The 13,808-nt window shown below is 45.9% G+C and overlaps 2 protein-coding genes across 2 annotated transcripts; one reads left to right on the forward strand and one right to left on the reverse strand.

Annotated features, from left to right (window-relative positions):
* Positions 1-1,528: 1,528 nt before the first annotated feature.
* LOC8029791 (elongation factor 1-beta) lies at positions 1,529-2,334 on the reverse strand. Its single transcript, XM_002407471.5, has one exon. It carries the CDS (start codon positions 2,259-2,261, stop codon positions 1,599-1,601), a length of 663 nt encoding a protein of 220 aa, XP_002407515.4. The 5' UTR covers positions 2,262-2,334; the 3' UTR covers positions 1,529-1,598.
* A 234-nt stretch (positions 2,335-2,568) lies between these two features.
* LOC8029790 (SRA stem-loop-interacting RNA-binding protein, mitochondrial) lies at positions 2,569-8,532 on the forward strand. Its single transcript, XM_002407470.4, has 4 exons — positions 2,569-2,644; positions 3,179-3,237; positions 8,257-8,364; positions 8,436-8,532. Exons 1-4 carry the CDS (start codon positions 2,584-2,586, stop codon positions 8,466-8,468), a joined length of 261 nt encoding a protein of 86 aa, XP_002407514.3. The 5' UTR covers positions 2,569-2,583; the 3' UTR covers positions 8,469-8,532.
* The last annotated feature ends 5,276 nt before the right edge of the window (positions 8,533-13,808 follow it).

Consider the following 13,808-nt stretch of genomic DNA (forward strand, 5'->3'; position numbering starts at 1 on the left):
CCGAGCCCCTGCTGAATGCTGTGTCAAAACAAACAAATTGTCTGTGTTGTTGTCCCCATCATGGCATCCGAGATTTTTTTCAAACGCTCCAGCCTGTCCAAACGCTCGGCTGCCCAGCAGACAAAGCAAGCCGAGCCAGTTCGCTAGATCTCCACATGCGGCGCTTATAACCAAACCAGAAACAGCTGGAGCACAGGGGTATGTGTGTCAAAGATATTTGGTGGGTGAAGAGAGGTGCAAAGCCAGGTGCTGACACCAAGCAACAAAAGGAGGAAGTAGTAAGTGGCACACACAAGTATGTGTGCCAAAAGGCTTTGATGGGTGAAATAAGGTGCAAGGCCAGTTGATGCTAAACCACAGAGAAGTGCACTCCAGTGTTAAGATCTGGCAAGGATAGGCTAAAGTCGCTGGGTCCTGGGAAAGTAACGCCAAGCTCCCTCCATGGTCGCCATTTTCGTCCGTGAAATGAGCGATTTCTCCTTAACCCCTCCGTTCTTGGTGAGCCGATCTATATCTGCTGGTGACTGTTAGATTTATGGAGATGTCTTTTGGATACCGAGATTTTGCTATCCACACGACGACGAAACATGCGTACATCGTACCACCACCGCATGCTGTGTCGGTGCTTGGAGACACTAAAAAATAAGTTTACTGTTTTAAAATGCGCAAGAACAATATAGTTCTAAGAGATCCGTGGATATGGGCACGATTGATAAGTTGATTGCATACACAGTGCCAAGGACGCTTATATTGGCGAGGAACACTTTCAGTACGATGATGATCCATGGCAATCTTGGCGCAACTAGTTTAGAACAACCCTGTGGGAGCTTCGAAGATTTGAATGGACCGAGATGGCGATTTCCCTGGCAACGTAGACAAATTAGCCAATCGCCTTGAGAGTTTTTGGTCGTCTGTGTGTTAGTATCTGTTTGTGTCCGGCTAGCAGGTAGGGAAGGAAATGGCACTACTTTCCCAGGATCCAGTTACTTTAGGAAGGCCAATCGTGAGCTCAAGCGTTTAACTCGCTAGTGATCTAGCCAGTGTGAAGCACATAAATAGAGATTTCTGTCCACCCTGATTAGCTTAGCAAGTAGCAAGAGAATGCCGAGCGTTTCCGAGGAAAAGAAACTTGCTTTTAAACAAGATTCCGGAAAGCTTGTGTTCTGCCTGGCTGGTAAAAAAGTTCATTTTCAATCAAGGGGTGTTCCTCAGGTTCAGCGAGTGAGTTGAGACAAATATATGCCCTCTGATAAAGGTTGTCTATTCAGTTAACATTTTCAGAATATACCCCCGAGTCGATGAAGACTACATTATGAACAGAAGCTTTCAAAACAACGTACGCTAAAATCGGACATGCTGGGCAAGCTAAGCAACAAAACCAAGCTGACCCTCACTCCTAAATGTGAATTTCGAAAGCATCACTGTCTCCATATCCTGTCTTTCTCAGCAGGTAAGAAATCCATGACCATTCTGGGCACGCTGGGATACGATCGCATCATGCGCGCTCAAGACAAAAACGGCCGTTAGCTCTTGCAACGTCAAACCTTTTATTCCAAAAACATGGCAAGTACGAAACGAAACAGATCGGAGACAAGTCTTCAAATCTTTTGGAAGGCAGCAATGTCCACCGACTGAACAAAGTCGCCGAAGCCCTCAATCTGCTCCGTCAGCCAGTCGATGCTGACCTTGTCATCCTCGACCACGCATACAATTTGCAGCTTGTGGATGCCGTACGCCAAGGGAACTAGCTTGGACGCGCCCCAGACGAGCCCATCGCAGGACACGCTACGGGTGCACTTCTCGAGCTCTTTCATGTCCGTTTCGTCGTCCCACGGCTTGACGTCTAGAACCACGCTGGACTTGGCGATGACTCCGGGTTTCTTGGCCTTCTTGTCCTGGTAGGCCTTGAGCCTCTCCTGGCGGGCCTTTTCGGCTTCTGCGTCGGGCTCGTCGTCGGAGCCGAAGAGGTCGACATCGTCGTCATCATCGTCAACGGGCTTCTTCACTGCCGCCGCGTCGCCTGCCCTGGCGTCTCCGGGGAAAGACGAGTGTTCCTGGGCCGAGAACGACGCCAAGTGCTTGAACCAGCGGACAACGTGGGGGTACTCATCAGCAGACGGTGGCGAGGATCGCGCTTTGAGCGTGTTGTAGGCAACGACATCGTGCTGTGACGGCTGGTAGCCCTCGACGTAGCTTCTTGTCATCAAGTGTTCGTTGAAGGATTTCAACCCGCTGTCGCTTTTGAGGTCTGAGAAGCCCATTTTTGGTGACTTGCCACGAGTCTCGCACTCACACTTCGGCGGCGGGACGAAAAGGAAAAGGGCCGCTCGTGGGTTTCCGGTTTTTGGTGGCCTGTTTTTGTTGAAAAGTTTTTTTTGAAGACGACAGCGCCATTTCTGATTGACAATATATTTGTTTATTGGGACTGGAATAAGAAAATATTACCTTTATTAAACTTTTAGCCCGAATTTATATTTTATGGTAAATTTAATATAATTTCTGGTAGAAACTTTGTAGAAAATACGTATTAACGAAAGGGTCAAAAACAGGCTCATCGCTATCAACCATGTGCTGCATTTAAAGATGGCGTCTCGGAGCGGTTTGAAAGTTTTTGTCGGCAACTTGTCTTGGACTGTTGGGAGAAGTAAGTTGGTAATTACGCTGCCTACATGTGCTCATGGATTGTACGGTTTCCCCCAAAATCGCTTAATAACCTCCGTTGCAAGTAATCGGGACTGTGGGAGGGGGTATGCAGTGTTATTCCAGGTCACGTGCGCACCCCTGCTGCCATGCGCATTTCTTAACATTTGCCGTCTTCCTGCTCTTTAGAATGGGCACTGGATGATCCAAAATTTTTGAGTATTGCTGGGTTAAGAGCTAGTGATTGGGACGCGTGTTCCTATTGCCCGAAAACGCTTTAGATAGGGGCATCGTTCACGCGCAGCTAACGCCAAAAGCCGCCTGAATCGGCAATACAGAAAGGAAAAAAGGTGGAAGACAAAATAATTTATTTTATATTTTTGGATGTGTTTTATTAATTATTTGTTCATATTTATTCTACCTGAAGCTGTGAATATTACCCGTGCACCACGGGGCCTGTTATGGGCAATGACCTTCATGCAATGTGTCAACCCTCAAAGTCGTTTGTGAGCGATTATATTATTTGATCTCTTTACAGGGGAGTTGCGAGACTACTTCTCTCAGTTCGGCTACGTCACCTCGTCTAATGTAGTATTTGTAAGTATATTTGGTTTTCGTTCGTATAAATTAAGACTTTCTAATGGGAATGTAATTTGAGGAATATATAGGCACACCAAAGTTCCAATAATCACAGGTGATCATCTAAGTTCTACCATATGTTAAATGGCACAACTTAGACAACCTGGACAGTTTTTGTGATGTATCGCTGGTCCAGGCCTATCTCCAGAGGAGAAAATAGATATTAAAAGATTTCACGTTCATGCCTCCAACACTGCACATAAACCTGCTTGTTGAAAACCCCTTTGTCCATGGACCACTTGTAGGAACGGTTTGTCAAACAGAGCAATTTGTTCTAGGCCATTTCAGAGAATGGACAACCAGTTAATTAAGCCTAAGAAAATGCAGCACAACATAAAAACTTTTTTCTTTTTTTCTTTTTTTTTAGCTGGAAGGTAGTTATGAGAACTTTTGTAGTACACCAACATAGGTAATAGAAATTTTTAGAATGGGACCCTTAAAATATAGGGGCTCACCACTGCGCATGCACCAAATCCAAACTGTGTTTTGGGTTGGCGCTCACCGATAATGCACACTATGAGAAATAGCATAGGGCCGGGTGTATCGGCAAACATGGTGGCGCCTTTTCTTTTGCTTTGGAAAAAATGCTTCATGGTTGCTGCTGTATTAGCCATGCTCATTGCCAGTGAATAGTGCAGCAGGCTTTCGCTTTATCTCTCTCAAATCACAAAGAATGAGTGTTGAGCTAGCCCCATCTTAAAGATTGTCTTCTTATTCTGGCCATTCCTAAAAGCCTAAAGTAACGCAGTAACCGTTGACATGGCAACAGCTTGCTATTCCAAGACTGAGTGGATTTTCTGGGTTCGATCGGCCAAGCGTTCGTGGCAGGTTGGCCTGTAGCTTAAAAACAAGTCTTCCAAATCGCTTTAGCTTATATCTAAATAAAGCAGCTGCTCGCAGAATACGCTCTCCCGTGTTCATCTCAGTTTCGGCATAGCTGAAGGCCTAAATCTTCGGCGACAGACAGTTAGCACACGAACGACAAAACAATCTGAGTATGAGCACCAAACTAGAGTGCTAAGAATTGAATTGTTTGGCTGAAAATAACTAACAATATTTTCTGCTGATTTTAGATTGTCTTGTTTTAACAGGGTTGACTTGGTTTTACCTTAAATATTATTTATAATCAAAAATTACTTTTTAAAGGGGCCATGAAATTATTTTTTAAACTTCTTCCTTCTTTCCTCCTCAACTCGCAAATCGCACTGCATTACCAAAGGTACAAGGGCCAGAATACACCGCTAGCAGTCCAAGAAGAGGAGCTCTGCTCTTGCTCGCACCTTCCTTTGTTTACCCGCAGGTTGCCGTGGTCGCCCCAGAAGATTATTCTGTCGTTCAAAATTCGGACACAAGTTGCCTTCCCTGCTCTTCCAACCATGACTTCTGCAGTACTGTACGCAACTATCCTTCGTCCACCGCTAAGCTGACAGTGCTGTGGAAGCAATGTGCGCTTTGGGCCATTTACACTCCTATCTTTTGCCACGGGATCACGCATACCCACGCACAGAGAATGGGGTCTGGTGATGAAAGGGAGGTGGCTGATTGGTCCGGCAAGTGTGCAGTTTACCGCACTGTCAGCTTGGGGTGAACAGAGTATAGCGAGGTAATATAGTGACGCAGTGTTCGGGTCCATCATATGAGCCGGGGCCGGCTAACGTTCTTTGGGTACCGTAGATGTACCACAGTGAAAAGGCAGAGAGCATTCGATGGAAAGTAAGTGAGAAATAGTCTGCTGTGCTTTTAAACTTCCAAACCGAAAAGCAAGCACGTGGTGATCGAAGAATCCCTGGAAGTATTCAATGGACCTTTTGCAAAAATATTGGTTCGAGGGTAAATGGTTCTGAACCCTCTCTTTCTTCCTTCTGGCCGAGCAGAGAGGGAAGATGATTTCTTTGTATCGACTTCGGGGCAGAAGATAACTTGCGATGGGGACAAAGGCAAGTTTGGAAGAGCCTTGTCTTGGTCACAGTGGCTCAATGGGCTAACAGGGTGTAGCTGACATTTTGGGTGTCGAGCAGGTGGGAGCGGCCTTGCCCGCATTGTTTTCTAGCCACTTGGTGTCGAGCCCAGTTGCGTGTCTGAGTGGCAGCACATATTTGGCAAAAGGTGGATGATGGGACTGCCTCGCTCTTAGGCGCAGAGCGTGTTCATTGAGGGACATCACTACTGAGGGAGGCTGATGTTTTTAACCACTGCACAGACCGATTCACTCTTTGAGGGAGCTGGAACCAGTTCTCCTTTGCTTGCGTCATGATCAAGAGGGGAGTTGAACTGCTGGGAGGGTTGTAGTCTGCTTCCTCGTTGTCGCTTAGACAATGTCATCGCTTCCATCTTCGGGAGGTATACGTGTCCTATTGGCGACAAGATGTTTTGGTGGCACCACCTTGCGGGCGGCCTCCTGTGACAGAGCTGGTAGGATGCGAGCAGATGACGCGCTATGTCCAAGCATTGAGTGCCTATGTTTGTTTGCATCTATGTCGATTAGAAACGGTTTATTTATGAAAGAAACGTGTATGATGTTCTTGTGAGTGACCTTTCTAATGAATAATAGCGCTTCAAGGTTGCTTTTTATAAGAAAAAATACTTTAAGATGTTCAAAAACAAGCCTGAAGCTTCACATTACAGCTTGTACGGCGTGCATCAGGGCTATTCATAATAGCCTCTTTCATTCTTGTTATTTCTTTTCGGATCTGTGGAGGCTGCTTTAGAAAAAGGTTTTGCATTCACTATAGTAAGTGACGCTGTCTTCTTAGCTGTAACACACACGCACAGATGTGTTGCAAAGTGCCACACACTTGTTTTAGCTACATTGAGCTTGCCGATACCGACGCTTCTATCCAAGTGCGACTCGAGAGTTGCAGACAAAAAAATGCTCGTCAGCAACTGACGCCTAGCTCCTACCGCATTGAATACATGGCAAAGAAGTTTGTCACATCGCGACTTATGATAAAAGGAAAAGCAGAAATCTTTATAAATTCTTAAATTTTCGGCTATGGCCGAGCAAATTCAGGCGACTGATTAATTTGTTATATCAAATTTTACTAAGAATTATCTACAAATTTAAAATCGCTCGGTGAGAAGCGCATCACTCATTATGTGCACTTAGGTCCGCAAAATTAAACATACAAACGATAGTAATTTATAGCAGGTGTAAACCTCATCTTTTGGGACGCTGAAGTGTCACCTACTTACTAGATTTAAGACTTCGATCGTGAGGTGGTCTCACACATTTCGCGTCGACCGGGTGAATTAGCAGGGATTTAGTGAAACGATTTAAAAAGTCAGCCTCCGCTTCTTACTGCCAGGTTTTTTGAGGAAATGTTTGTTTACTGGTTTAGAAAATTCAAAAAGGTGTCAACTTGTAAGTAATAGGAAACCAGCACCCACAGAACACATTGGAACCAACAGGATGCACGGGGTCGCTTTCACTGAAATGTTTACTACAGACGCGAGAGGCTCTCGAATTTCGCTTTCCTATTTTTAATTGGATGAGACATTTCTTTCAAAGTTTTATTTTGTCCGAATTATGATTAAAAACAATACACCCTATTCGCCGTGGTAGATGTTTTAGGTGAAGGTAAAGCGCTGTATATTCTATTTTCATCATCCAGCTTTTTTTTTTACTGGGGTAGAGAACAGCACAACACCATCCGAGTGCTTCAACAGTCGAGCGCCAAAAGTGTTTGTTAACACGACTACACGTGCCATGGTTACAAGCTTCGTTAAAATGTCCTACTACATATATCGCTTGACCAAATAAACTCAACACGTGAAACAGGCTTTGCCGCGCGTTACCCAAACAGCGCATTAAGAGAGCTGATTAGCCGAGGGATCCAACACCTGCGTCGTTTGTCCCAGTCTGTCCTACCTGTGATGTCACAAGCAATGATGATTATAGCTACAGAAGCACCCCGTATAGTTTGCACATGCTGCCGTCTTCTTTCCTTGTAAGTAGCGAGTTTCTAAGACCTACAAAATATAAATGTTATTGTCCAATGAAGCCAAGTGACAAGCTAGAAATATTTGCTTTAGATGAGCCAAAATGCGACATGCAAATCACTGAAGGCCGAGTGTCGCGACAAAGCAAACAGAGCACGTTATTATGTCAAGGGCCTGAGTATAAAAATGAAGTGTGGTTTCTACAGTTAGTTGGGAACACATACAGACTGGAAACAATTTTAAAATGGCACCCTACATATTGATTCACTAGAGGCTGGGTTAGGAATAGGGGGACCGCATACTGTGAAATCTGTCCACCGGCAAAAGCTGTTTATGGCTTGAAGTGCCACTTCGAAGGATGCGTCGCGACTTCGCGACAGTGGGCGCTTATGTCACGACGAATTCGCGACGTGCGTCTATAAAGGGTTAAGCAATTAGTGGACGGTGTTCAAAGAGGAGTTTAGCACCTTGAGGCTTTGCATAAGCAGTGACAAACAAAATGGGTGTGAAGAAAGGTGAGAAATGCAGTCGAGCTGGTGAATGACATTCATAGTAACCCTGAGACATAGGAACATTAAAAAAACGGACGGAACAGCGAAGCCTGTAACACAGCTCGAAATTTATTGAACAACCATCGCCTTATATACATGTCCCAGACCTCTTTCACAGTTTAAACGACCGCCTTGCCCACTACACTGTGTACCCTAGCTAGCTTTCATCCTTATACCGACAACCGCACACATACCTGAATCACGAAAGCATACAAGCCCAAAGCACAAAAGAACACGAAATGGGTGTGCTGCTTTTGTTTTGCACGTGTTACCCTGTTTCCAGAACAGTCTTATTCTCAATGTGCTAGACCCCCACCAGCTTACCTCTATGCTCACCATTACAAAGTTATTATTGTTCAGTTAATCTTCTTCATCAATACAGCCCACCCTATTCAGGGTGGTTACAGGAGTGGAAGGGAAACACGACAACTCGTTTCACGCGTGTTGTGGTTATGGTTCATCTGCCTGTTTCACTTCTTTGGCGCAGAACAAAGAAAATGGAATGTCCAAAGGCTTTGGCTTTGTGGTGTTTGGCAACCGGGACGGCTTCATGAATGCCACTAAGCCGCAGCAGCACGTATTTGAAGGCAACACCGTAAGTCTCGCAGTCACTCTCGGCCTCTTTTGGAACTACTGCCTCATTTAATTGGGACCATTTTGTTGCAGCTCACAGTCCACCCCACCCATGACAGCCGGTGAACCTCGTCTAAACACCTCCTATTACTTGTAGATATGTGAGCCAAATACATTGTTTCAACTCTCATTCCGATTTTTCGCTGCTTTACTTGCGTATAAGGAGGAGGGTAAAGGGTTGTATTTAGGGTTCCATGTTTTAGGTGCAAACCGATTAACCCCGAAAAGTAACTCCTAAGCCGGTTCACTCGCAGTGTAAAAATAACTCCTATTAGGAGCTGACCTTGAATGAGAAAAGAAGAATGAAACTTCACAAAAAAAAACCTTTGCTCTATTTCTATTCTTTATTTTTGTTGACACCGAATGTAGCCCACACAGGGTTTTCTACGACGCTGCATTTTTCTTGCTACATGCAGGCATCGATTTTTGTGGTCCATTTTAGATCGAGCCTGGTGAGTTGGGACACCCTATATATTTGTGATGCCGGTCACTGTTTGTTGTGCAGAAAGTAATATCAAATCTGAGTATACAGTCATACTTGCCAAATTTAATTTTTTCTTAAGGTACAGCTAAAATAGGCATATTGCAAAGTGCCAAAAGCAAGACATTCTTTAGTAAAAGACGGCATTTGCTCGGTAAGGGTATCGTGCGACGGCACTCTAGACGTTTGTTTTATGGGTGTCGATTCTAGTGTGCGTTAATCCCTGGCTCGCATAAAATCCGTAGCTTCAAGCTCGGAGTGTTTTTGTTTGTTATCCTCTAATGTCCTCGCCTCTGTGTGTTTATTTTTTTTTTTTTTTTTTATTTATTTAGCGTAATTTGAAGTCACCGGTACAACCTAGCTCTTGTGTTCTTTTTAAGTAATTTTTTTCGTTGAACCTCAAAGTCTGTCAGTAGTGTTTTTATATTATTGACCCCTACTCTGTGACAGGCACGTTGGGGAACTTTCATTTTGCGATACGGATTTATACTAACGAGTAAGAACTGGAAATATACTCTAGAATGCCAATGAAAATGTTGTAAAAACACAAGGAGACGAACTTCGCCCAACTCACTACAGTCGAAGAAGCAGTTAAGGCATGAAAGTGCCTCCGCAATGTCGAGACCTCGAATAAAATAAGGAACAGTTCAACGACCGATTGTTCTACTTTGCGCGTACCCTCTCATTCATAGTTTAGCTTTCTTTATAATCGGTCTTTTTGTTCGAAATTCGGAAAATATAAAAGTGACCGAGGCAGACAGTTTCAAAATGAGTGTACGAGTGTAGAAGCCATAGATTGAAAAAGCTAAGAAATTCACTCTTAGTAATACGAACTTTAAAGAACAAAACAAAAAACTCCAGATTTATGAAAACGAAAAGTATGCCACGAAATACCAATACCCCCAAAACAAACTCCTCATATACAGAACCCCGATTACAATTGATTCCTGGGGACAATTATTGATGAACGCCTACCTACTGATTCATTAACGTTTGCAATAAATCCAGGCTCTATCTAATTTTGGTACCAGTCAATATTTGGCCGTTTATTTTTCTGGACTTTGCCATTTATCTGTTCCTTCATCTCCCATAGTTTTCGCTATCATCAACTAAACTTAAAAAGACAACTTAGCTCTCGATAGGTAATGCGTGGTGTGTTTGCGGTATTCCAGAGTTCAATAAAAAAACAACCGCATCTCCACGTGGTGAATGATGTTGATTGGGGCGAAGCTCTGGTGGTACTTGTCTGCGTAGACGCTGAGCCGCAGCATGCCGAGCCTTTCGTTCGTTTTCCTCCATGTCACACTGCGGTCAAATGCTCAAATGCGTATATAACCACGTTCCGTACCACACATTCTCTCTCTGACATGGATGAGAACGAACGAAAGGCTCGGCATGCTGCGGCTCAGCGTCTACGCAGACAAGCACCACCAGAGCTTCGCCCCAATCGACATCATTCACCACGTGGAGATGCGGTTGGTGTTTCTTTTTTTTTCTTGCCCTACACGAGCACGGGAGTACGTGCTCACGTGCTCGTGAGCACGAGCACCCGACGCCGGACATCGGACGGACATACGGACATGGCTAGCCCCTAAGGAGCTTCGCCCCTAAAATTAGTTTTAGGGCGCTGTCCGCCTCTGTCTGGGGCTTGCATTCACCTGATCAAATTCAGTTTTATCCGGAAACATCAGTCGTTATACTTAAAATCGGCATATATATAAGGGATCCATTGAGGGCGGATCCTTTTGACAAGCTGGATTTTTAAAGAAGGTCTTTGCTCATGGCGACTGGGACAAGAGTTGCCCGAATAAACACAGACATCAGAAATTACTTTTTTCTTCTTTGCACTAGATGGACTGCCGTGACCAATGACATCATGGAAAAAAAGTTCCTAATATTCTTCGTTATACATGGGTTGCACTGACGTCACGTCGCATATTTTTGGCCTCCATGTAAGAGGAGGAGAGGGAAGCTGCTTTTGTAAGAATTTTGAGTGACGGGCTAATCTTTTATAATCTGGGGGGAGAATAGCGACGACTGTGCCATACCGGGAGCCACAAAAGGGGCCCTGATAAGAGCGGAGCTTCTTCTTGCCCTCCTCTCTGGTGGTCATCGTAGCGACTTTTGAATGACGTCACTTGCAACCCATGTATTTTCCTGGCCCATATCGGCTAACTATATATTAATGAAAGGGAGGAGTAGGTGGCGAGCTCTCAATCATGAGCGCGGGATGTCACGTGTGAAGGCTAATCCAAAGCCGGCAGTGACTGGGCGGTCTCTGACGCCCCTCGAAGCAAAATCCGGGCTACGTGCCTGGGTGGTTAGACTGTATTATGGTCCGCCAGTCACTGACATGGATGAAAACGAACGAAAGGCTCGGCATGCTGCAGCTCAGCGTCTACGCAGACAAGCACCACCAGAGCTTCGCCCCAATCAACATCATTCACCACGTGGAGATGCGGTTGGTGTTTTTCTTGCTACGCCGTTCGCATGCGAGCGTTGTATTTAGTCTACATGCAGGTAACTTACGTGTTGACAACTTGGTGTGTATCTGATTTAGCTGAACTGAATTGTCCAAAAGTGAACGCCGGACTCCCTTTTCCCCATCTAGCCCCCCAACCTCTTCAGAGGGTGATCACCACCACTCATGGCCGGATTGTTTTGTGAATCGTCCGTACAAATGGTGAATAGGGAGTTTTCGTAGATAGTTTCCGCTGTCTCGCAACGTTCTCCGCAACCCGCTACGAGATCCGGGACTCTGCAGGCAAAGCTAGCGTCGCCCATGCGCAGTAGTGGCGTCTTCGTTCCGGAGAGCGTAGCGGAGGTGGGAAAACACTGCGAAAACTCCCTAGTTACAGCGACCCGGGAGCCCCGTTCCCAAAGCCGCCTAGAGCAACAGGCGCGCTCTCCTACGGCCCTCGAATGAGTGGTTGTTTCTCCCATTCCACCGGGCAGCTCGATGTGCTGGCTGAGACCCTACCCTTCCTGCAGCGCTTTAACTCCTTCTGGGGTACCCCATGCTTTTTAAAATTGGCCGCCAGCTTTCTGCCTTTGATAACGCTTCGGCGCACGTGCAGCCAAAATCCGGCGGCCTCAATGCTTGTGTGGCCGTACTGCGCTGGCTGAATTTCTCATCCTCCAAGGACACATCAGACGCCCCGCTTTTCAAACACTACGCCGTTCGCATGCGAGCGTTGCATCCAGTCTACATGCAGGTAACTTACGTGTATTTTTAAATATGCTCACTGTCGTACTGGTATTCCCATTTATTTAAACCCTTACTCATATAAAAACTAAACAAGACCGCCAAGTCGCATTTTATAATAAGTACATCACCGACACTCGAAACTATGAAGTTCAATGCATAACAAAAATTGCGCTTGTTTCTTTTTTTGTGTGTGTTAATTTTTTATATGGTAAACTATTATTAAGATGGCTGCCCCAGCAAACTGTATGTCCCCCCCCCCCCCCCCCCCCCCCCCCCCGCTCACCGACTTCGAATGGATTTACGCCCCTGCACTAGCTAAGCTCTCCCTTTCAAAATAAAAAAAAAAAAAGAACGAATTTTAATTGGTGATAACTTTAAAACCGAAAAGAACTAGCATCCGGTGACTTGCTCGTTGAGGTGGAAAATGGAGCTCTTAGATCGAAGCAAGATCTCTGACTACAAAGTATCCGTCGCTCAACATTGCACCTGGAACAGCTATCGGGAAGTCATCTCGGAGGATGACCTGCCAGAGACTAGCGAAGAGATCTTGGAGGTCCTTTCCGGGCAAGGGGTGGCCTCCATGCGACGAATTTCTATACGCACGGACAGACAGGAGAGATTCGCGAAGCACCTAGTCCTCACCACCGTGCCGCCTGAGAGCATTAAGGCAGGCTGTCTTCACTGTAAGTTACGCCCCTATATACCATACCCTAGGCGATGCCTCAAGTGTCATTGATTTGGTCATATCTAAGTCACCTGTCACGGAAAACGGTTTGCAGTGTGGAGGTACAGACATCCAGCTGACTCGTGCGAGGGTGTCAACTGCTCTGGTGCCCACCCCACGTACTCTCGAACCTGTCCAAAGTTGGAGGATCTTAACCTTCGAGATGAAATAGAACCTCGCTTACCCCGAGGCAAGGAAACAATTTTCCTTTCCCCAAGGAGGCACTTTAGCTGAAGCGGCTTCCAGGAGGACAGTGCCTCCGCTCAAGGCATCGGCGGGCACTCTATAGAATCCTCACGACTTTGAGTGCTTACCCATGCGCCCCAACCTCCAGCGAGGCACCTGTGGGTTCTCATGGCCCCAGCAGCCCCGCTGAAACTCCCACGTACCAAGTCCATAGCTCGTCGTCTTGGTCCTAAGTCTCGAGTGGTGCTGGGCGCCACTCCCTCAGTTCTGTGAGGGGCCTTTTTCTTCCCCTTCACAGCAGGGGGAAGAGACCATGGAGGTATCTGTCGATTCGACAGAATCACCTCTACCTGCCGAGGGGCCACGAAATCTCCCAACAAGGGGGATCAAAAGAAAAACTACCACTCGTCGCTACCCCAACTCACAGAACTTAGGGTTGTGCCCTGCTGGATATTGGAAGCCCACTCACATTGAGAAACATGGTCAAACTCGATGAGCAGTGTGACACCAATGAACGCAATCCGGCATTTGCTCATTTGCGTGCACTACAGAAAAGCTGCATAATGGTAAAAGACATCTTCCTATATTTATGTGACGCCGACTTTTGGGGATCGCTCGTAGCACCAATGAGCAAAACAACTTTTGCTCATTGCTACGAAGAGAAACACTGCAGGGAAGCTACAACCCGGGGCCAGGGGTAGTGGATGGTGCAGGCAAAGTCAACTTTAAGGATCACTTGCTGCACTTTTTTTTACGAGGCTGTTTTATGGGCCCCCCTAGCTTCATGCAGTGGCACTGTCGGAGTCT

This window comes from Ixodes scapularis, unplaced genomic scaffold (genome assembly GCF_016920785.2).
Source record: "Ixodes scapularis isolate PalLabHiFi unplaced genomic scaffold, ASM1692078v2 PGA_scaffold5__190_contigs__length_132052651, whole genome shotgun sequence".
Classification (NCBI taxonomy): Eukaryota; Metazoa; Arthropoda; class Arachnida; order Ixodida; family Ixodidae; genus Ixodes; species Ixodes scapularis.